This window comes from Lepidochelys kempii, chromosome 12, assembly GCF_965140265.1.
Source record: "Lepidochelys kempii isolate rLepKem1 chromosome 12, rLepKem1.hap2, whole genome shotgun sequence".
Classification (NCBI taxonomy): Eukaryota; Metazoa; Chordata; order Testudines; family Cheloniidae; genus Lepidochelys; species Lepidochelys kempii.
In genome coordinates this window covers 30025873-30049795 of record NC_133267.1, presented here as the reverse complement: position 1 = coordinate 30049795, position 23923 = coordinate 30025873, and the positions used below count along the sequence as shown (strand labels likewise).

At 39.1% G+C, this 23923-nt stretch overlaps 1 protein-coding gene across 1 annotated transcript in view; it reads left to right on the top strand.

Annotated features, from left to right (window-relative positions):
• The window catches only part of ADAMTS18 (ADAM metallopeptidase with thrombospondin type 1 motif 18), a 96072-nt gene that overhangs the window by 39728 nt on the left and 32421 nt on the right, over nt 1–23923 (top strand). Inside the window, exons 7-16 of the mRNA XM_073308471.1 lie at nt 831–990; nt 2005–2110; nt 6878–7015; nt 8336–8489; nt 9579–9674; nt 10608–10756; nt 17420–17592; nt 20700–20830; nt 20962–21085; nt 22826–23070. Of these exons, the coding sequence (XP_073164572.1) occupies nt 831–990; nt 2005–2110; nt 6878–7015; nt 8336–8489; nt 9579–9674; nt 10608–10756; nt 17420–17592; nt 20700–20830; nt 20962–21085; nt 22826–23070 (1476 nt within the window). The remainder of the gene's footprint in view (nt 1–830; nt 991–2004; nt 2111–6877; nt 7016–8335; nt 8490–9578; nt 9675–10607; nt 10757–17419; nt 17593–20699; nt 20831–20961; nt 21086–22825; nt 23071–23923) is intronic.

Below are 23923 nucleotides of genomic sequence, written 5' to 3'. Positions count from 1 at the left end.
GACACTGTTCACAAGGAATATATGGACAAGCCCACACTATGCAAAGGAAATTCCACTGAGGGCTTGTCATGACATTATAAACCACAAGACTCAAGTGTGAGATTTTATGACATCACCAGAACCTTTGATGTTACATTTTCCATATTTTACTGCTCCTAGTTTTTTTTTTAATAATAGAACCAGGAGTTTAATTAACTCCCCCTTTACCCTTCAGTGTTTCTGACTCTTACTCTAGAATCCTCAAATATTTTATAAGGGCTGTTGCCTTCAGTAGTTATTCATCTAGGACATATTTTTATCAAGAAAACCAAATCAAGAGACCCAAAGACACTTGTACCTCATGCATATTACCCAGTGAAAACCAAAAGGGCACAAATTCACAAGTGAAATGATTTCTAAAAGGGGAAGCCAAGCCCCAAAATCATTCAGATTGCAATTAAAGTTTAAAAGAGTTTATGAATCGCCTCTTGCTATTGAAATACTGTTGGGGAATTTTCAAAGGCACAGTTACGTGTCCAACTCCTACTGAAAGTCAGTGGGAATTGGACACCTAAACTCCATCCGTGCCTTAGAAAATATCCCTGGGTCTGAGTTTCTTCAGGTTCATTTTATAATTATGATTGATTGATTGACTTGAAATAGTTATTTCAGGCAGGTGTGTCAAATATATAGTGACATAGGAAATGGAGAGGTGACATTTCTTCACATCTAGTCATATAACTAAAGTAATTCCCCTTCCTCCAACCCCGACCCCAGTTCTTCTTCCTTCAATCACCTTCCTCAGCTGCCGGTAGAAGCATCTTATTTCTGTGTCTATGAAATATCTGTAGGGTGGATTAATGATCAACCATCACGCGGACCAGTCATTAAATAGCTTTTGTCAGTGGCAATCTGCTCTGGTTGGAAAGAATGGAAAGCGTCACGACCATGCCATCTTGCTTACAGGATTTGATATCTGCTCTTGGAAAAATGAACCCTGTGACACTTTAGGTATGGTAAGAAAATATGCTCTGCAAAACTGATGAATGTCAACTGACAGCATCTCGATTAATAAAATAAAGAAATCCCAATTTTGTGGCTAATGAGAATGTTTGAAGATGTGGTAAAGGAACAGTCAAGGTGGAAAGTAACATGTTAATGAGAGGAAGGATGGTCCAGCCATTAGAGAACTAGCCTAGGACTTGGGAGAATCACGTTCAGTTCCCTGCCCTGCCACAGACTTCTTGTGTGACCTTATGTGTGTCTTTTCGCCTCACTGGGTCCAAGTTCCCCACTTCCGAAATGGGGAGAATTCCCATTTTACAGGTAGGAAACTTGGGCACAGAGAGGCTAAATGCACTTCCCTACGTCACGGAGGTGCTATGAGAATAAACCCATTAAAGACTGTGAGGTGCTTTGAGATCTACTGAAAAGCTCTATACAAGAGTGTTAGTTTTTTCTTTTAAAAACTTTAAAAAACTTAAAAAAACCCATATTGCCAGTATTTTGGCCACTGCCAGAGAGACCTTCAAAAGACATATTTTAGGATCTCTACTGCAGTCAGGAAATTTTCTCCACCACTGATCTCATTTTGCATTTCAAAAATACATCTGGGCCACATGGACCTTCTTTGTTATCCCTGAGTGACCTTCAGAAAGGAGCTGTCCCCTTTTAAATGGCTTTGTCAGCTGACTTGACTGAGGTTGAGTCACCTGCACTAAAAATGAGCCTGTGTTAAAACTTGTGTAGGCCAGCATCTACAGAATGAATTCCTTCTGGATTGGGCCCAGTGTGTGCATATATCGATGTGTGTATAGGCACATGTGTGCACTTCTCTATACAACACTCCCTTTTTTGTTAAACGTAGCTCTGCCTACAATTCCTGGTGCTCCAAAATGAACTGAACTTTCCTCACACATCAAAATAAGCATGTACTCATGAAAACATGTAGTATCCATCACAATGAGATGTATGTATCTTACAGTACTTGAAATAACATCTCTTCTGCCTTTCCTCCTTCCCCAGGCTTTGCCCCTATTAGTGGCATGTGCAGTAAATACCGTAGCTGTACCATCAATGAAGATACAGGGCTTGGCTTGGCTTTTACTATTGCTCATGAATCCGGACACAAGTAAGCTATTTTTCTCGTGAGTCCTTCCCCCTATATATATATTATAGATATATAAGTTTATTTATATTATAGATAAATCTTTCCCTCCTGTATCTATATTATGGATAAACATATCAATGAACGGAAACTGAATGTCTGCTGCGATTATGAAAAAGCTGATACCCCACTGAAAAATTCTATAGATCATTTACAGAGAGGGGTCATGTGGTTAGAACAGGGGACCGTTAGAGCTCCTGGATTCTGTTCCCATTTTATATATGCATCTTGTTAGAATACAACCAATGTGTCATATTTTGTAATCACCATAAGTCTAAGTCATGATCATCCACTCAGCTGCCGTGAGTTGAGGAGACCCTACTGTGGCATATCTTGCCTGCGGAACACAAAAAGGGGGACCAATGCCACTTGCATGTCGCTGTTCTTACCTCTGTGGGATTCTATGGAATCTCCTCTGCTGAGTAAGAATTAGGGCTCCCTGGGATGTGAGGGGAGTATCCTGGAGTGGTAAGTGGAGGAACTGATGCCCGTGATGCTGTTCTTCCTTCTTGTTGTGGCTATTCTAGTTGATAGCTGTGCCAAAGTGAATCTTGCCTGAAGTGCCTGAAGTAACTGTACAGCACAAGTATACTCCCCCAGGGAGGGAGATCTTGTCCCGGTGGAGGATTGACTGCTTAGGTCTTGCCGTAGAAGGAAGGGACACAGCAGATAGCAGTGTGGAGGAACAGCCCCTTTGTGCGTGATTGAATGATCTCTGTCTCAGCAGATCCTGGGATTCATAGGGTTTAGTAGCCATTTCCCTACCATCCTCCTTTGCCTCTTACTCCTCCCCATTTAGGGTAAGATTTGGTGGAAGGTAGTCTTTCTAGAGGTTCTCAGGCCACTTGTCACCTTCTTGCAGGTATTTCCACTGGACTTTTATTTCTATAGTAGGAATTCGTCCCATATTTTCTAACATCTGCTGATCTTCTGCCACTAACATTAGGTGCCTGCCATTGATCTTCTATTCTCTTAGATGTTGACATAGAGTATCTATTCAGAACTTTTCCTTTGTCAATGACAGAGGTACTGGATTCTGCTGTTCAGTTGTTACATGAATCCCTCTGATACTGCATGACTGAACTGGGGCTATTCAGTTTTCATTGTATAAATATACTTTTCAGCATACACTATGACCTAATGTCTACATGAGCGTCCCTTTCACAGGTTTCTGTACATCTGAAGGGAAATAAGGAATTAGGGAATAATCCATCTCTTAATGAAGTCAGTGGGAGTTTTGCCAGTGATTTCAATGGGACCAAATAAGTAAAATATATAGGGCCTGATTCTCCTCACTTACATCAGCATAACTCTACTGATTTCAGTAGAGTTACTCCTTATATGGCATGCTGTTCTAGAATTATTCTTCTCGTATCTTAATTCTCTTTCCTTCTTGTTTGTTTTCTTCATTCTCTTTTAAATAATATATTTGTAGCTGTTAAGTTTTGCTTGTCATCTCTACTGCTTTTCTAATCTTTATATTCTTTGGCTTCTCTTTGATTACTTCTGTATTTCTGCATCCTGACAGGAAGGATGTCTTTCCAAACTAAATAAATATAGCATCCTGGAAAGATTGCCATCTTTACTCTGCAATAACAGGTAGAAAATTTCCCTGCTGTCATTCATCCAAGCTTGTGTTCCTGAAAGAGCTTTGTATGGGAAAAGCAGAATTTGGTAGCAATGGTGCCTGGAAGCAGACTATCCTTAGAAATATTGCCTGATGATCTTATTGACAATCAAGTAGCAATACTAGGTGGGAAAGTGCATTTGAAACAAATACAAGATTTCATCATATAAATGCAATGGACTTTAATATTAGCAATATTAAATTAAATATTAATAATACTTCCTTCTGAAAATCAAAGTTACTACTAATGTAATCTCAGTTTAATTAACAGCTCCAGGTACACGCTTAAGATTTGCATTTGTGAAATGGTGATTCACAGGTATGAAAAAAATCTATCAATGAACAAGTGTACCTGGTTTAGTTTTACTAATGGGGCTCATGGGCATGCATTGCTTAAAAGTTGCAAAGCTGTGCATTATAGAAACAAGTGGCCTATATCACTGTGTGAAATGGGGCTGAATGAGATTATGTAAGAACAGAATGTGATCCTTTACATATGATTGACCAATGCAATGGAATTTCCCTACCCTGTACAGGGAGAGTACTCCTGTAGCGGGATTTATCAACTTTAGGGCAGGTTTGTACTGCTAGAGAAGTGCAAAGCACAAATATAGCTGAGGATCTGGCCCTGTAATCCGCAGTTTAGAATGGTTTTAAGCAAGAATCTTCATTTATTTTAACATATTATTTAACATTTTAACGTTTATATGAAAATTTCCATTATTCAAGACTACTGAGAGCAAAAAAGAAAACAATACCCCATGGGAACGTCTGTAAGTTCAGGTCATTTCAAAGTATTGCTCACATGACAAAGCAGTACTCATTCATAGGAGTCGGCACAGTCCCTTGTGCATTCAGTGTCTTTTCAAGTCACACAGTATCTGACCCCTCCTCCCCCGATCTTGGTCCCATTGACATTAGGGGAAAGTACTGATCCAGATATAAGTCTGAACTTTGTTTTTGCTCCTCTCTCTACAGTGAACCTCCAGACTTGGGGAAATTTCAGACCTCTGTCCAAAACCTTCTGCTTTTCTAATCCCTAATGATCCTGACTATAAATACAGGATTCATTAAAGCACACAGTGTGTATCTGATAAACTGGTGTGATTGTTCTGAAGTTGCTGAGGTTTATTGTGAAAATACTAAACTAAGGATTTCTTACTATGTGTATTATATACTCGGTAGATCACACTGAGATCCTTGAGAATGGCTATTATTGTTAAACATTTTTATGGTCTTCTTTAAATAGTTTATGTTTTTACCTGAGCGTTTAATAGCTCTTTGGGGAGTCGATGATCTATTGTGTCATTGAGCATTAAATCTGTGGATTCTTTGGCTGCAAAGCAAGTGAACTAAATTTTTATTCCACTAACTATTAATAAAATATTTGCTCAACTGGGATTTTTTGCTAAGTGAACAATTTTCTCAGCAGGGCCAGATGCTCAGCTGGTGGAAGCGGTCTGGTGACTTTGATGGGCCTACACTGATTTACAGCAGCTGAGCATCTAGTCTTCCCTCCCTCCCCCGCACACACCCATTACATGCTCAAAACTGCCAATGCACGAACTGAAGTAGGAGACCGTGAAATTTCTTTTCAAAACACACTGAAATTCTCAGATGTACCATATATAAAATAAATATAAAGTAGAGAATTAGAAAGATGTGAAACTATTAACTTTTGTGTAGCCATAAATTCCACATTTAGCATTTTAATGGACGTTTTATTATTGCTTATTATTATTTATATTATGGTAGTACCTACCATATTCAAATCAGGGTACTATTGCCTAGACATCTGGCAAAACATCTAGTAAGAGACATTCCCTCCTCCAAAGAGGTACAGTCTAAACAGACAAGATGTACTATTGGAGGAATGGGAAAGCAGGATAATGAAAGGAGAAGTGAATCTCCCAAGGTCCCAGATTGGGTCAGTGGCAGAGGCACTCTAAGCTTGGGCTCTGACTCAGGTTTGAGCATAAGTCTCCCTTCCATCCACACACAGATAAGTCTGACTCAGGTTAGCAAGCACTCAGGGCCTGGGTCCTAGGACCCTGCTGGGGGCGTGAGTCAGAGCCCAAGTTCTGCTGTGACTCCGGTCCAAGCCCTGTCGTTTTGCAGCATGGATGAATTAGCACAGCCGTGAGACCTGAATCCAGCAATTGTAAGCCCAAGTTTACCATGCAGTGTGCACGTACAAGCAAGTTCCCAGACCCAAGTTTACAATGTAGTGTAGATGTACCTAAATAGAACAGGTTTTCTGACCCCCAGTCCAGTGCTCTATCCACTAGTCACACTGCCTCTGTTGCATTTTGGTTCATATTTGACGGTAGTTGAATATGTTTGGTTACCCCCTCAAATTAGTGTGGCAGGATGAAGGTTCTCTATAAATAGACTGTGAAGATTCAGTGTCTTGTAAGCTGAAAAGAGACATATGGGGTGAAATTCTGGCCCCAGTTAGTGGGAGTTTTGCTATTGAATTCAGTGGGGCCAGTACTGCACCCAGGGATTTGTGTTGCAGATTTAACATGTCCACTTGTGAATGAGAGTTCAGTTCACCACTAGCATAACTCAGTCCACAGTAGATGTGTTAGCAATTGCAGTAGGTACTGTGGTGTGAGGAAAAAAATAATCTCCCCTGAGCAGAGGAATGAGCCCAGCACCTTATTTTGCATGGGCCACCAAACAGCTGACAATTGTTTCATTAGCAAACTGATGTGCAGGAAAGAGAACTTTATTAAGCAGGCTGAGATGCTGGTGTTACATGCTGATGTTCTGGTGTTTGTGTACTGGCAGCCTGGGGGTTTGATTTATGTTCCTGAACCCCTGATGCCTCACCAAACTAGATTTCCCCTGAAACTCAACCTTCTTTGTCCGGTTCCATGTACTGTACTGCAAAAATAAATTTCAATCTCTATCAACCTGGGCTTGACTAGTGACCATTGTTGTGTTCATTTATTTCTGGCTTGTACATTTTTTCATCTCTTTGTGGACTTTGTTGATAGAATTATTGCATAAAATAACAGCGTCTCTTTCTCCTTAAAAGCTGTCTCTTGTTTCTGGCATTTTGTTTCTGGTGCCCCTCTCATTTGTGGTTCTCTTTCTAGCTTTGGCATGATTCACGATGGAGAAGGAAATCCCTGTAGAAAAGCCGAAGGTAACATTATGTCTCCCACGCTTACAGGAAACAATGGGGTGTTTTCCTGGTCTGTATGCAGCAGGCAGTATCTCAATAAATTCCTCAGGTAGGTCAGATATAAGTCAGGATCTTCTATAGGAGGGTGGCAACTCTTACAATTGGCTTTCTGGTGCAAATACTCATGATTAGAAATTAAAATTTAACTTTGGTATGGATTTCATCTCTGTGAAAAAGGCCAATACAAAACCAGTGTACCAGATGAGCCCACAAACTTTGGTTTGTATGGGACATAAGTGGTACTATAGGCCTTTGTGCTGGCTCTCTGTGAATATGCTGCAATATTCACTTGCATTTCATTCTTTCCCCAAACATTATTGTCAAACAGGTTTATTAGAATATTAGTGAAAAGTGAATATAAGAGGGGTGTTGACTGTGGAAATGAATGAATATTTGTGGATTTTTTCCTGACCTAGTCATAGCTGATTGCCATGCTTTCAATAAGCGTATTTTACAGAGCTGCTGAAAAAAAATGGTATCCCATTATTTCCCTTATGTTACAAACCATGTATGCTGATAAAGGAGCAGCCTTTAGTTCTAGCATTTAGAATCACCAGAATTGCAATCTCTGCAATATAAGTTCTTGCTTTTATTACATGAACCCCACAATGGCATAATATGCATACATTGCCATTGAATATAGGAGTGGACACTTAGATACCAAACTGGTTTACCAGATCAGGGGAAAGGAAAGATGACAGAGTTTGGGGTGATTTTCTCAGCCACAATAAGTAATATTGCTATAGGAAAATTATTAATCCACTTTGGGGTATTCAAGCATTTAGTATGGTCCAACAGACGCATAGTTGGACGACAAACTGTAGGTAGATTGAACTTCCATACTCACGGAACCACAAGCACTAAGGAGGAAGAATGATGGATAATAATATGTAATTTTGGTGTTAACGTGTGCCCAACCATCAAAAAAAACCAAAACAATGCTGATTGGTCTCTCAATTAAAACACTGTGGCCTTTTTGTGTGGCCTTTCACATGAAGAATACGCAGAAATGAGACACTGCACATATGGGTTCCACTTCTGGAAAGCGTAGTCTAGGGAGATCTCCTTGCTCTTGGTTACACTCACATAAGGAAGGGAGAATAGGAAATTGACACCATTTATACCTAAAATTACCATAATCCTAGAGCCTGGAAATTCCTGCTTCCTAAAACTTTGCAGGTCAGGCTACCAAGGAGAAGTCAACATCTCTTGGCTCCTGCAGCAAATATTCTCATTCAGTGCATGCCTACAAAGCTAGAGAAAGGTACTGTATGCAATAGCATGTGTTTTTGCGGTTCTCTAGCAAATAAAAGTATTTTTCATAAAAAAGGTCAACATCATGATTAATAAATATACATTCTCATTGTAGTACAGCTCAAGCTGCTTGCCTGATTGATGAACCTAAACAAACAGGACAATATAAATACCCTGATAAACTGCCAGGGCAGATCTATGATGCTGATACCCAGTGCAAATGGCAATTTGGAATGAAAGCAAAACTATGCAACCTCAGTTTTGTGAAGGTACCTCTTAATATTTTTTAACAAAGTTAGAACTGACATTAGAAAACTGTAATATTCTATAAATGAGTGCAAGTAGTACAATGAGCAACAAGGTCTGGATTATTTTTGAACCTGAAATTGCTTGGCATGCTTGTCATATGCTCTGAAGGTTCTAGCCTGTTAGGGAGTTGCACAACCCCAGAGGGAGCTTCAGAAGGGACTGTGCCTCTGAGATGCAAAATCTTTCCAGGATCTACAAGAAGTGCAGGTTGAATGCACAAGCTTCACCATCCATTAGGATGCTACAGCATGCTCTTTTCTCCAGGGACCAGGGTGGTGTGGCTACAACTCAGGGGAAACTAAGTGCTGCAATTGTGTCACTTGTACAGAGGGTGCAAGGAAAGGAAGATTTTATATGCTCCTTCAGTCCTTATGCATTTGCAAAAAGGCCTGGCACAATCTAGCTCCTCATGAGAAGATTATTTCGGAGTAATAAAAATGCAGCTTTCCATCCTTAGCTTTTTGATGTAGGATGTAGTCATATTAATCCAATATTTACGCAGGTGGCTGTTCCAGTCTCTTCGATTTCTTTAAGGAAGGTGTTCTGTTAAAATCACAATATGGCCATTCTGAAGATGTGTTGTCATTATTATTTATTTATTATTATTATTATGGCTCTGCTGCAACATTTGGGATTATTTTATGTTAACCAGCATTTTGCCAGGTGACAACAATTTTTTTCTACACAGTCTTTCCAAACATTTAATGTGTGTTTCAAGAAAATTGATTCCCTCCGCAGTTTTAGAAGGCCTGTAGAGTTGTTCATGTTGTGCCCTTGGAGTTTTAATAGCTATTTGGTTCTTTTATAGTCTCACCTTGAAAAGACAAGAAAATAATCAGAGAACCAAACTTGAAAATGTTCTAGAAATATGAAGTCAGTAGACCAGCAAGTAATCATTATGCTATACAATGTAGAACTAGTTCTTTGTTCAGAAATGGGTCTAATTCATAGGGCTTTTGTGATAGCAAAGGAATGCTTTGATGAAGTGTCACTCATGAAAACTTCTCGACATCAGCATACAATGGGGGAATTCTCTGATTTTTTTCTAGGATATATGCAAATCACTCTGGTGTCATAAAGTAGGTCATAGATGTGAGACAAAGTTCATGCCAGCCGCGGAAGGGACAGCTTGTGGCATAAGTATGGTAAGTAACTTAATTAGTGGAGCTACAGTATTCTAACTTGTATTAGAATACAGTGGACCAAGGGCCAACTGCAACTTTCATTTAAGATGCTGAAAAACATCCAATGCTTTTAATAGGAGTTAGATGAAGGCTGCAAATTCAGGCATGCCAGAAGCAGCATATATTTTACTGTAGCTGCTTATGCCGGGAATGCATTTGGCCCATAGTCTGTAGATGTATTATCTTTATTGATCAGCCTATTGGAAGGAGTCTGAGTCTACGTTCATTTGCTTTACCATGATACTGTAATTGCAAGTATGAGAGATAATAATCGTTGCTATTAGTGCATGTGATTCAATAATTACTGATAGTTTATTTTACTGTAATTGGTAATTTGTATTAGATATTGTAATTTTCAAGAGCCTGATTTGTTTCCTTGCTATATTTGAGTATCTTTCTTCATTTCCCCCTTTCTCGTATTGCAATAACAGTAAATTAGTAGCTAGAGGGGAAAATGGCTTCTAATTTTTATATGCCCAACTCTGAATGTCTGGGGCTGATTTAGGGTGCTATGCACCCACAGCAGCTGTTAACATCAGCTGGAATTTTTGGTACTCATCACTTCTGAAAATCAGACATAGGGTGTCTGGAGTTGGCCATCCAAAATTGAAGCACGCCAAATTAAAGACCACTTTTGAAAATGTGGTCCTCAACGTAGGCAGAGTCTCAAAGCTAGACAAGTGCTAGAGTTTTTCTTTGTATGTCATCTTATTTATCTTGGTACTACTCAGGGCCCCAATCCTGCTAACACTTGAATTCAATGGGACTTCTAATTTATATAGAATTAAATGAATACTTAAGTGATGGCAGGATTGGCACCTGGGTCTTTTCTTCTCAGCAGCTTACTAGGTAGCACCAGCTGTGACGGAACATTTGTTGACATTCTTTTGACAGTGGTGTCGAAGAGGTCAATGTGTCAGATATGGCGATCATGGACCCAAGCCTGTTAACGGCCAATGGGCTGCATGGTCTGAGTGGTCCAAGTGTTCTCGGACCTGTGGAGGTGGAGTCACCTATCAAGAGAGACACTGCAATAACCCAAAGTAAGACATTGCTGTGGAAAGGTATTATTTTTATAATAATTATTTCTGATATTATAACAAAAAAGGGGAAAGAGTAGATTTTGTTGCAAATTCACATGGGGTCTCCTTCTGAGACTCTCAGAGAGCTCCACAGTACACTGTGAGCAGTCAGTTACAAATCAGTAGGATGGAGAGCTGTGAAAGATGGAGGATATTCCGATATCAGGAACTAAGGGCCTGTCCAAAGCCCACTGACATAAGTGAATAGACACCCATTGACATCAATAGATTTTTGATCAGGCATGACTGAGTTTTCAATAGAACTGGTTGAAACGTATCAAAATGTTTAGAATAAAAAAGGGACAAAATTTTGGCAAAAAACAACAACCATTTTTTGACCAGCTATAGTTTTAAAGTAGCTCTAATGTCTGTTTTAATATATACATTTTACTGTTATATAGTGTACATGCTCCCACACTGCCTTCCCAGCTTTCACTAATCTGTACCTTAATTGGCATTTCTGTCCAAAAGGCAAAGATTACATTGGCCTGTAGATTGCAAAAACCCTCTCATGGCTTAGAATTGCCAGTTCAGATGAGTGACAAAGGGTGATCAATCCAACATCTTTTTCAAGTATTCAATTCAGTTTAGCTTGCAGGAAAAAAAAATGGTTCACTGGTTTATTCTGGACACATCTCTAGACAGGCATAGACACACATACTCTCCATCGCAGCCCATGAAATGATTATTTAAACCATGGCCAATAAAAAGACAAAGAATGACAGATTTTATATGAAACTGTAAAGTAGCATACACACCTCCTATATAATATGAAAGTAGCAATATTCACACTTCACATTTTATAGTATGGGAACAAGTGGCTTAGTGATAACAGTCTCTGTTGCCCTTCAATTAATGGAACTAATCCTTAAAAAATCTGTGGCAGGGCACTTGCTTAACTTTTTCTGTTGTGTCTCCATGTTATTGGATAGACACAGGATTCATGGTATATATGAATTCACAGCAGTCTCTAGACGTGCACAAATGGATTCTCAATGGAGAGTCACATAAACATTTGATTTTTTTTTACATTGGTCCATTTGTATCACAATTTTAATGCAGGTAGATAGATGTTAGTTTTTATGCTGAAGTTTCCATGGGATCTATGTATATACCATCTATCTATCTACTTAGTGCTCTTTTCTCAAGTTCTTGTATGGCTATCTCGGCACAGCATAGAATATAGAAGGGGGACCTCTACTAATTGAAATGTTTCAACTAGCTTGAGTACTTTGACTTACATTTTAGCCAGTGTTATAAGTAAACCATTCCAACTGGAACCATGTGTGACTGCAGTATATTGTATTTAAACCATAATTAAGAAATGTGTGTTATGGACTCTGGTATGAACACGTTATGTTCAGTGCCAGTACTTGATCTTGTCTCTGCCTACTCTAATTACATTAGGTTAGTGATACTTCACTTAGAGCCAAGAGGACTAACTGTAAAATCTCTATCAGAATTAGACTTATGAAACCCCAACACTATAAAAAACACTGTCTACAGAACATCCTGTTCCAGGATGAACAAATATACATATAGATGTATTTCACATCCCTGACCAATAGTGATTTTAAAATAAAGGTGAATTCATTGGAAAGAGTCTTTAGCTAGTTACACTGTGGAAACACAGTTAAAAACAATGACGACACATTCACTGTATTCTGTGCATGTGCACAGGCATGAAATCCTAATGATTTTGATGTAAATCTTCAAAATTCCCGAAATCCATTTCTGTTTCCCAAATCCAAACTGCGTGTGGAAAACTAAATTTGTTTCTCCCACTTTGATTTTTCAAAGGTTTTGGATGACACCAAGGCATTCAGCGAATTTAGCCTTAACTCTGTTGGTGAAATTCAGTCTTCAGCATCATGAGTATGCCCCACTGAAGCTTCATTTCAGCCTTCAAAATAGGTCTTCTAAATACATGGCCTGATTTTCAAAAGCATGGAGTCTCCAATGACTTCAGTAGGAACTACTGGATGTTCAGTGAGTTTAAAGATCAGATCACTTATTTGGAGCTTAAATATGAAATACATTTAGATTCCTGGTTTTGAAAATCTCGTCCTGTGTGCGCGCACACGTCTGTGTGTGAGTATGAGTCTCTTCCTGTAAATAATACCCAACCAATTCAATTTCCTTTTTGTTGATGCTTGTAAGACAGTCACTGTGGTCCTGCTCTACAGTCTGCTGAAACATAGTCTGAATGACTGTCTGAGGTAAGCATGAATTTACAGTACCAAACACCTACTGAGGTCAGCTATAGTATACTGAGAGCTATGCAGATTTGCTAAACTCATTACGCTTGTATAAATTGCCACAGCATAATTTCAGGGATCTGGTTTTCATACATCACAACATTTTACAATTAAGATAGTTTCCCAAGAAATAGATTACATAATTTAATAGTTCAGCTGGTAAAGAGCCTAAATAGTGCCCAAGAGATTTAAGTTAATACCTAAATCATATTGGTGGGATTGTGTCCTTTCCTACCTGCTTCATAATTGTGCACTGGTTGCTAAAAATATTAGAATACAGTTTTAGGCATGTGCGTAATAAAAAGACTAAAATAAGAATTATTTATTAACTAAAACAACTTTTTATTCTTTTGTATTCAATTATTTTAAGAATGATCACAAGCACTGAAAATTTAAAGTAATAATGCAGTTTGAAACAGTAACTAATCAAATTTTATAAGGACCATGAAAGAATTTTGTAGACCATTGACTTCATGTAGGAAAAAATGATACTTTAGCATTGTAATACTATTAATAGCATTTAGGCCAATGCTGAAGTGTGCACATCTAGATGTAAACTATTCCAAAATTTGAAGGACTTGGGAGCCAGCACTTCATGGTCTAGTCACCGTTATTAATTGTCCTGCATTGAACAGCATCTCTGTAAAGAGCAGTGTACACATCATTGCAGTGTATTGTTTGTATTCCATCTTTCAGCTTCAAGTGAGTAGTCATCCCAGATCTTTTAATTATTGTCACATCTGCTCCAACAAGGTATTGACTACATGTCTATTTGTTTTTGTTTTTTGCAGAAGATGTGACTTCATAATCAATCATTTAGCTACTACTATAATGATGGAATGTGCATATGGTAACACATATATATACACCGCTAGGGCTGCTTAAAATAGTTTTGGAGTGGAGGCATTGGCTTTGCTATGGGTATTGCAGATGGGCAAATTCATTTAAGCCACACTAATAGTATTTTAATACCTTAGGTCTTTTATTAATTGTGTTATTTATTAGTACATTTATTGGAGTCTTTGTGCTTGGACTCTTTGAGATGGTTTATAAATTAGTCTTTGGAGTCTATTCTCTGCAGCCCCAACTTCAAAACTGCTTGCGTGTTTTGGTATCCCCTTTGTTCTTCCATTGTCTGAATCCAGAAAACACCTAGACACGCGAGTAACTTTACTCCTATGTGTAAAGTTATGAATGTGTTTGTGTGGATCAGGGCCTTCAATTGTAAGCACTTTGGACAGAGACTGTGCACTCCTATTTGTATTGTGAGGTGTGTAGCAAACTATTTGGTTCTGCTAAATAAATAAAAACAACAACAATAATATGAATTGATTAGTACATTGAGATTTACATGTAAATCTCTGTGCTTAGCCTCTCCCCGTCCCGAACATCCATAGGACAACACAGCCAGCCTTCTTTTTGTAAAGATTACCCCTTCCACATAGTAACAGCGCAGGGTTAGATTGTGGTTAGCCCTTACTTAGCACTCCAGTCCTCTTGGACAGCCCATGTAAGGGCTTCCCACAGGTGAGGGGGTCTTCTAATTAGTTTTTCCCCTCTGGGAGTGATTCGTTGATAAGGGGCAGAGACAGGTGAGGAGAAAGCAGAACCCAACCCATACCCTGCCTTCCGCTTACTCACTGACTAGCAGTTTGGCAGAGAGTGGAGTATACTGCACCATTTAAAGTTCTGTAGCACAAATGGAAAACTAGAATGCTTCTCTCAGTGCTCCTCTAGGTTGGTGGAACTTTTTACCATCCTCAAATGCAGGGCTGGGGCTAAAAGCCACAATTTAACCCTAAATGACTCTGTTATTTTGCTTGTTTGGTGGCTTGTACTTGGGCAGGGACTTGCTTCCTTTCCCCTGCTTACATATAGAGAGGCTTGTTCCCTAGGCCAGAGGAACTAAAAGAAATCATACATGCTGTAAAGGAAAGGTGTCTGAACAGAAATTAGTATGGGCCCAACAACTTTTCCTACTTTACTCAGGCAAAACTGAGTCAACATATATTCTCTCTGAACTGAAGAATAGTTTTGGCTGAACTGAACGGCTGCCAATCAGGATGGGAAGCGTGCCCTAATTCACTATAGGCCCAGTGTTAAGATGGCTAGTAACAATTCTAGTCCAGCCCTCGGGTGAGGTCAGTGCAAGATTGTTCCCTACAGCACATTTCCCTAGTGCTCTGCCCAGTTTTAAATGGGCTAACAGATGGATTTCCACCACTTCCTTTGAGAGACTCTTCTGTTGTCCAGTATTCACTAAAGACTTCTGAAAAAGCCAGCTATTGTATTGCCTTCAAAGCAGTAATGCTGATTCAAGACATGAAAACAGACTCCAGCTTGTTTTACAAATGTATGAGGATTAGAATATAGGAATAAGCAAATAGTATAAAAATATAATTGCAAAATGCACCTGGAATCTCTTATCCATATTTTACCTAGTTGTCCCCTCAGCATCACTCCACAATGGATTCAACAGAAAAGTGTGTTAACATAAGTTACAAGATATACTGGACATGGGGTACATTTATAATACAGTGTGTAGGGATTTAAACAAACTACTCCCATTATCCTAGTTAGGAACTGTACAAATACTGCACCAGGTACATTATTCTGAAAGTGTTTCCCTTGATGTATGTGTAACATAGCCAAGCCATTCACTAAAAGACCATAACATACATTCCAAGTGTATATTTTCCCTAACATTTTAAACCATCATTAGACAAATGTATGCAGGTGCAGAATTGGAACAATAGTTCTACTTACATCTTTTTCACTAGAAGCAAAGCTAAGTAGAATAATACAAAATACTTGACAATGGTTAGGCTGCTGGTTTGCTGAGAACATAGCCTATCATGCTGACCAATCCAGTCAGATTGTTTCCTTGTATTCCCCTGTCCATCTGTCTATATCCATCTATTTTCTCTTGTATTATATTTAGACTGTAGGCTTTTTAGGGTAGGTTTCAGAGTAACAGCCGTGTTAGTCTGTATTCGCAAAAAGAAAAGGAGTACTAGTGGCACCTTAGAGACTAACCAATTTATTTGAGCATGAGCTTTCGTGAGCTACAGCTCACTTCATGCATCCGATGCATGCATTCACAGTATGCATCCGATGAAGTGAGCTGTAGCTCACGAAAGCTTATGCTCAAATAAATTGGTTAGTCTCTAAGGTGCCACAAGTACTCCTTTTCTTTTTAGGGTAGGGACTGTTTTTTTGTCCTGTGTTTGTACAGCACCTAGCACAATGGGGTTCTGGTCCATGCCTGGGGCTCCTAGGTACTATGAAAATACAAATAAATAATACTAACAACAACAATAGAATCACATAGTTTTGGGCACAGTGGTATATTGGAACTCTGCAAAATTGTACATTGAAACCATAACATCAGTAGATTTCTATGTAGATCTGCATGGAATAGAGAGGTGACTAAATACAGTAATCAACTGCTCAGCTCTCGCAGGCATTCTGAAAAAAGAGCAAGGCTAACATTTTTAATTTGTTTATATTATACACACCCAATAGCAGTTAAAAATCTAATGATATAATTAATATATGAATAATAGCAAACTAATGATATCTTTAACTTCGTACTAGTCCAAATTTAGGAAAGCATCACTATTCAGAAGGGTATTCAAGTGCACAATTAAAGTCCATTGAAGTCAGTGTGCCTTAAACATGTGTGTAAAGTTAAACATGTGCATAAATGCTTTCCTACATCAAAACAACTGTGCACAATCCCTTGTTCTCCTGTAAGAATTGAGCTGCTGGGTAACTATTTAAAGGCACATTTCTACATATCCTAGTATTAACAATATCAGAATGCAATTGTTCATTCAATGTATGTTTGATTCGTTTTACGTTATCTGTTACATTTTCCTTTATTAAGCACTATTATGGTAAATAATTATTGTTGCATACATGAGAATTCCTGGATCACGGTAGACTGAAAACTGGCATATAGCAAGTCAGTACATTGATACTATTTACTTCCACAGGTCAATAATTCTGAGATCTGTAATTGTGTTGACCAATCAGATCATACATGCAAATAAAAATATCCTGACTGGCAAGACTTTAATTCAATGAAAACATTATTCACTTCTAGATGGGCACATGGTTAAATGGATATATAATGATCCAAGCAGATAGCGTTTGTTGACTACTTTGCTTGGTTTTGGTGATGATTAAAATTCATTGTCTCTTGAGAGAAATAAGAACCTTTTGGGTCAATAAGTCATGATATTTAGCTCAACAGAAGTCAATAGAATGATGCTTCTTAATGAACTGTCATTGAATGTATTTAACAGGTGTCAATCATATCCACTTTTGGTTTTGCAAAATATTTTTTTTTCTTTCTTTGCAGGCCACAGTACGGTGGCAAGTTCTGTCAGGGCTCCGGTCGTATTTATCAGCTTTGCAATATTCAGCCATGTCCACCCAGTAGTCTGGATTTCCGTGCCCAGCAGTGTGCGGAATTTAACAGCAAGCCTTTCCGTGGGTGGTACTACAGTTGGAAGCCCTATACTAAAGTTGAAGGTAATTTGGCCATGGTTCTGATTGACAAAATGATTTGCATGAGGCAGGCTACCTCGTTATAATTCATTGATATACTCTGGGCCAAATGCAGCGCCTCAAATGTGTGGAAATCCAGAGAGACTTCTGTGGAGCTGCACATGCTTTCTAGCAAGGATGAATTTGGTCTTTGGTGTAACGTCATGTGTAAGAGCCTGCAGAAAAGTTGGCTTTGATTGTGAATTTAGATCTCTATCCTCTGTTCCCTGACCATGCTCTCCCTCACTTTTGTTTTATATTGCTTTTTTTTGTTGTTAAAACAAAACAAAAATAAAAAAACAAAAGGAAACCCAAACAACAAACCACCTTTTCCCACGAATTTCTCTATATGGGAACCACCAACTCCTACAATAACATGCCAGAATCTTAATTCATTTGGAATGTTCTCAGATTTCTAAATGTAACAGTAAATCAACCCTTTCGAGTTTCCTACTGTTATATTCTCCTGAGAATTGTTGCTGGGGCTTTATAAGACTCATGACTCAGTAAATATTCCTTGTCTGTTGCTCAAGTTTAAGTTTATTTTTCCTGCATACGCCTCAATTTTGTAAACATCCAGTATCATTATTAGGATTTTATTGGATAGTTAATAGCTACAAATACTTCCCTGTAGTTTCAAAGCACAGTGAATATTTGTGATTGCTATTTCTTAAATGAAAGTGGTGGGTATAGGTCATATTGTGGCTGCTTTGTCTACAATTCACAGAAGTTGCCTTCAAATACCTTGAGAGGGCATACTTTTATATACATATATATTTTTAAATATGCTTTTATTTGTGGTCTGCTTAAATATTCTTTGAGGATAGTCAACATTAGCTGGGAATACAGTGATTTAAGCCATCTTTATTTATATAGACATATTATAAGTAGTTTGATTACTGTTTAGAAGCCTGCATTCTGATATAACCATTGTGGCTGGGAGGAATGTGTAAAACTAAAGAGGAGTGATCTAGTTGGAGTGGGTTTCAGAACTAGGTGGCAATGTCTATTGCATTAAATCCTTCATATGATGTATCTTGTTTAATATTTACGATCATTGTGACACATTTATTTTAAACAGATGGGACAAGATTTTCAAAAATAGGAGCCTACTTTTAGGCATTAACAGAAAAAAATTCAAAAGCACCAGAGGGATTTAGGAGCACAAGTACTGTTGAAAGTAAATAGGACTTACACACCTAAAGCCCTATTTGTGCTTTTCAAAATCTCCCCTGAAGTCTGTATTTAGACTTAAGGAGGTGGGCTGATTTTCAAAACTGCTGAACAGCTTTTACTTTATATGGAAACTTCTGGGTCCTGAAAATTAGAATACCTGGGGTATATCTGCACTGCAAAAAACCACCGACCTCAGTAAGTCTCAGAGCCTGGGTCTACAGATTCGGGGTCACATTACAGCGCTAAAAATAGCAGTGCAGGTGTTCCTGCCCGGGCTGGAGTTTGAGCTCTGAGACACAGCCCCACCACACACCTCTGGGTTTCAGAGCCCAAGCTCTAGCCCAAGCAGGGATATCTAACACTCTATTTTTAACACCGTAGCATGAGCCCTGTGAGCTTGAGTCTGGAGACCAGGGATCTGAGACTCACTGACGCGGGTGTTTTTTTGCAGTGTATACATACCCTTAGTTAGAAGCCTAAATATAGATTTAGCTGTCTAAGTTTAGCCTCCTGTTTTTTGAAATCTTGACCATAGTGCTTAATATTGATAGCGAGTGACTCAATAATATTGTCCAGTCTATGAAAAGCAATCATTACAATACAATTATTGAATTTTCCAATATTTAACCAATCAATTCCCTTGTAGGCATAATGCGTGATCTGTGTATAAGAAGGACTTGATTGGCAGCTAACTGTGCGTAGGGATGACCCGAGATCAAATGGCACCCCAAGTGAGGAGTGTCTTTGGTGCCCCTCCCCCCCATTTATTAAATTTTGGAATACCTTATTTTTTATTGCATTTGTAGCCCATTTCACAACTTTGATGCACAACTTTCATGCATGATTTATCCCTGTCAGAGCCTGGAAGATGATAGCTTTACCCATTGTTTTCCAAGGGTGTGCTGGGGTATCCTCATCATCCATTGTCTTCTTAGTGGTGACCATTCTCCTGGAATTCAAGCATTACATTCCATTAACCCTAATATGAGTTAGATCAATACAGTCACACAGGAAATTCTAATAACCCACCACAGTTATACAATAACTTTTCCTGACTGACCACGTCACATGCAGAGTTGATAAAATTAGTACATAGCAGTATTCTTAGATTATTACAGAGCAGCTCCACCTCTGTCACAGTAGTACTTTGTACCCCATTGTGTATCTAAGAACATAAGAACGGCCACACTGGGTCAGACCAATGGTCCATCTAGCCCAGGATTCTGTCTTCCAACAGTGGCCAATGCCAGGTGCTTCAGAGGGAATGAACAGAAGAAAAAGCAATCATTGAGTGATCCATCCCTGGGCATCCACTCCCAGCTTTTGGCAGACAGAGGCTAGGCATACCCAGAGCATGGGATTGCATCTCTGACCATCTTGGCTAATAGCCCTCCATGGCCCTATCCTCCAGGAACGTATCTAGTTCTTTTTTGAACCCTGTTATAAGTTTGCAATGAGTTCCACAGGTTGACTGTGCATTGTGTGAAGAACTACTTTCTTTTGTTTGTTTTAAACCTTCTGCCTGTTAATTTCATTGGGTGACCCCTGGTTCTTGTGTTATGTGACGGAGTACATAACACTTCCTTATTCTCTTTCTCTGCACCATTCATGATTCTGCCATATCCCCCCTTAGTCACCTCTTTTCCAAGCTGAAAAGTCCCAGTCTTTTTAATCTCTCCTTATATGGAGAAGCTGTTCCATACTCTTAATCATTTTTGTTCCTCTTCTCTGCACCTTTTCCAATTCTAATATAATCTTTTTTGAGATGGGGCGACCAGAACTGCATGCAGTATTCAAAGTCAGGGTGTACCATGGTTTTATATAGTGACATTATGATATTTAATGTCTTATTATCTATCCCTTTCCTAATGACTATCTATCCCTTTCCTAATCTACTTGTCTCTTCATGTTTTCAGAGGAAGATAGATGTAAATTGTACTGCACAGCTGAAGACTTTGACTTTTTCTTTGCAATGTCCAGCAAAGTGAAAGATGGAACCTTATGCTCCCAGAACAAACATGATGTTTGCATTGATGGAATTTGTGAAGTAAGATAAACTGAAGTTTCTTACAGTAACAATGTCATTTTTAAGTGAACAATTTACTCCATAATAGAAAATGCAGCTGTTACTGAAATTCCCTTGTGTCTGAGTCCTTCACTTCTGCCTTTTGCTTTCAGCAAGTAGGGTGTGACCGTGGACTTGGTTCAAAAGCTGCTTTGGATGCCTGTGGAGTTTGTAAAGGAGATAATTCAACGTGCAAGTTCTTTAAAGGCCAGTACTTGATCCAGCACAAAGCTAATGGTAAGGAAAGCTGTTCCACATGATCATCAGCTCATTGCTCTGCTGGATCTCCATGTAGTATATATGGCTCTTTGCTCATTAGGGCAATGGCTCAAGGTCCAGATGTAAACTGAAATTCACGGGGAGAGTGAGTAAGAGTTCATATCTCCATTGTTCCTAGACTACAAGAAAACCATAAGTCTTCCTTAGTTAAACTGCAATTATTTTATTGTTACTTAAGCCACTTTCCACGCTCACCTGTTTGTTTTTCTTTAATGACAAAAAAGAGTTTAAAGCAGTGGTGAGCAACCTGCGGCCTGTCAGAGTAATCTGCTGGCGGGCCGCGAGACAGTGTTTACATTGACTATCCGCAGGCATGGCCACCCGCAGCTCCCAGTGGCCACGGTTCACTGTTCCTGGCCAATGGAAGCTGCGGGAAGCAGCAGCCAGCATGTCCCTGCGGCCCGCGCCGCTTCCCGCAGCTCCCATTGGTAGGGAATGGGGACCTGAGGCCACTGGGAGCTGCGGGTGGCCGTGTCTGCAGACAATCAATGTTAACAAACTGTCTTGTGGCACACCAGTGGTTTACACTGACGGGCCACGTGTGGCCCATGGGCCACAGGTTGCCCACCACTGGTTTAAAGGGTGGAGGGTTCAAGGTCGCAGGTGAGTGAAAAATATCTGAACTATTTTGTCTTGAATGAGATTGTGGAAGATATAAAAAGTTGTTCACAGACTAATGACAAACATGCAGGTGCTTCTTGTTCTATTTAGAACCAAAAACAATTTATGTATATTTTGTGATGTACCTTGATTGGAACCTTTCAACTGGGTTCTGTGGATGGGCCAGTATTTAGCGTGCAAGTCTGGGACTCAGGAAAGTCATCTTCAGTTGAGAGAGGAAGGATGGACCAGTGGTTAAGATCCTAGTGGAGGGATTGGGAAACCCAGGTTGAATTCTTTGCTCCCCCACAGACTTCTTATGTGACTTTGGGCAAGTCACTTAGTCTCCTTTAGTTTTGCCATGTGTGAAATGGGGATAATAGCACTTCCCTAGCTCACAGGCATGTTCTGAGGCTAAATACATTAAAATTGTGAGGTGGTCAGATTCTGTGGTAATGGGACCAGATATCGAGATATAGCATTACAATGTTATATTGGAAAATCAAGTGGCCTGTGCAATTACAGAAGCAATACACCACTGGGAGTTATAGTCCAAGTGATTTGTAGTGTGTGACCAGGGTGCAGAATGGGTGAAATTTTGGGTGAGGGCCAGCATAAATCCTTACTGTATGAATAGGTAAAACACAATTTCATTCCAATGGAAATGGCCTGTATATAAGGCAGATCCCCAATAACTGGAAGATCTAGATCTGTCTAGGACCTTGCACACACACTCTGCATTTTGTTGCATTTCACCCCAAAAGTGTATTGGTCCTGTTAGATTATAGGTATTACAGAGAAAATGTGGTAAAACAACTGAAACAGATTGATTGTTTCTGATATGTATTAAAAAAGAATTTGATTTTCTTGTCTTCAGGAAGAAAAAAATAATAGAATTCCAGGGACTGATTCACCCACTAAATTGCTCTAATTATAAGCTGGTGTAGAACCTTTAAAATCAATGTTGTTACACTATCATAAATCTAAAGTAACAATTTGATGGATCAGGACTGCTGTCTATATAATCCCTGGTTTACTCAAAATAGTTATTTATTTTATTACAATTGGGAAAAATATTGCTTAATTCTTTCATTGTAGACTATTATCCAGTGGTCACCATTCCAGCAGGAGCACGTAGTATTGAAATCCAGGAATTGCACATCTCCACCAGCTATCTTGCAGCGCGCAACCTGAATAAGAAGTATTATCTAACAGGGGACTGGACAATTGACTGGCCAGGAAAGTTCTCCTTTGCTGGGACAATTTTTGATTATCAACGCTCTTTTAATCATCCAGAGAGTCTATATGCAGCAGGGCCAACTAATGAGACACTGGTCTTTGAAGTAAGCTTTCTTCTGTTTATTCTATCATTGATGTCTATTACAGAATTAGCAACGACAGCTTTAGCTCAGTGCTGTAGCTCTCACACAGATTAAAGAATAGCATTGAGTCATGGTACTATTCAGACTTAATTGTATAGTCATGCTAGACTGAAAGGCCTTTCACCAGTTTGTTGAGGTCTGGGATTTAGTAAACTGTCACAAGGCTAGTGAAAAGGAAAATGTGTAAAACAAACTACACCGCGTTATTTCTCAGTTGCCACACAATTGTAATGGAGATTATAGTCTCATTCAATAAATGTTATACAATACAATTCAGTGACGTGCAAACTAAATACCAAACAGCATGGTAAAGCGTAAGAGCCACATTTTCAAATATTTCCTCTGAAGCTATATGCACATACAGGCTTTTGTGCATGAGGATTAGGTCATTGATTGTCTAAACACTATTCGTGGATGCCTAGGCAATTTCCATTCGTGCAGTTTTGTAGCTAACGCCAAGTGGGAGAGAGGAGGGGGGGGAAAGATTTTTCACAATCAAGGCACTACCGCCTGGTCTGTCTGCCACGTGTTCTGAGTCAGAGATCAGTACAGCAGAAAGTGAACTTAGTGCTCAGATCATTTTTGATTTGGTTTTGTTTTAGAATTGCAGCACTTTTGCTCTGGGTAAGAAAAATCCTTTCCCTACCCAGTTGCTTTACCAGACTTTCCTTTAATGTGTCCCAGAACAATTGATGGTCAACTGCTAGTTGATGATAATTACAGAGGCCCTAGCTACATTATTTTACTTCTTTCCCTGGAAATCTCTGATAAGTCTCTGGAACCTCTAGCTTGTCCATTTGGCATGTTTTGACTC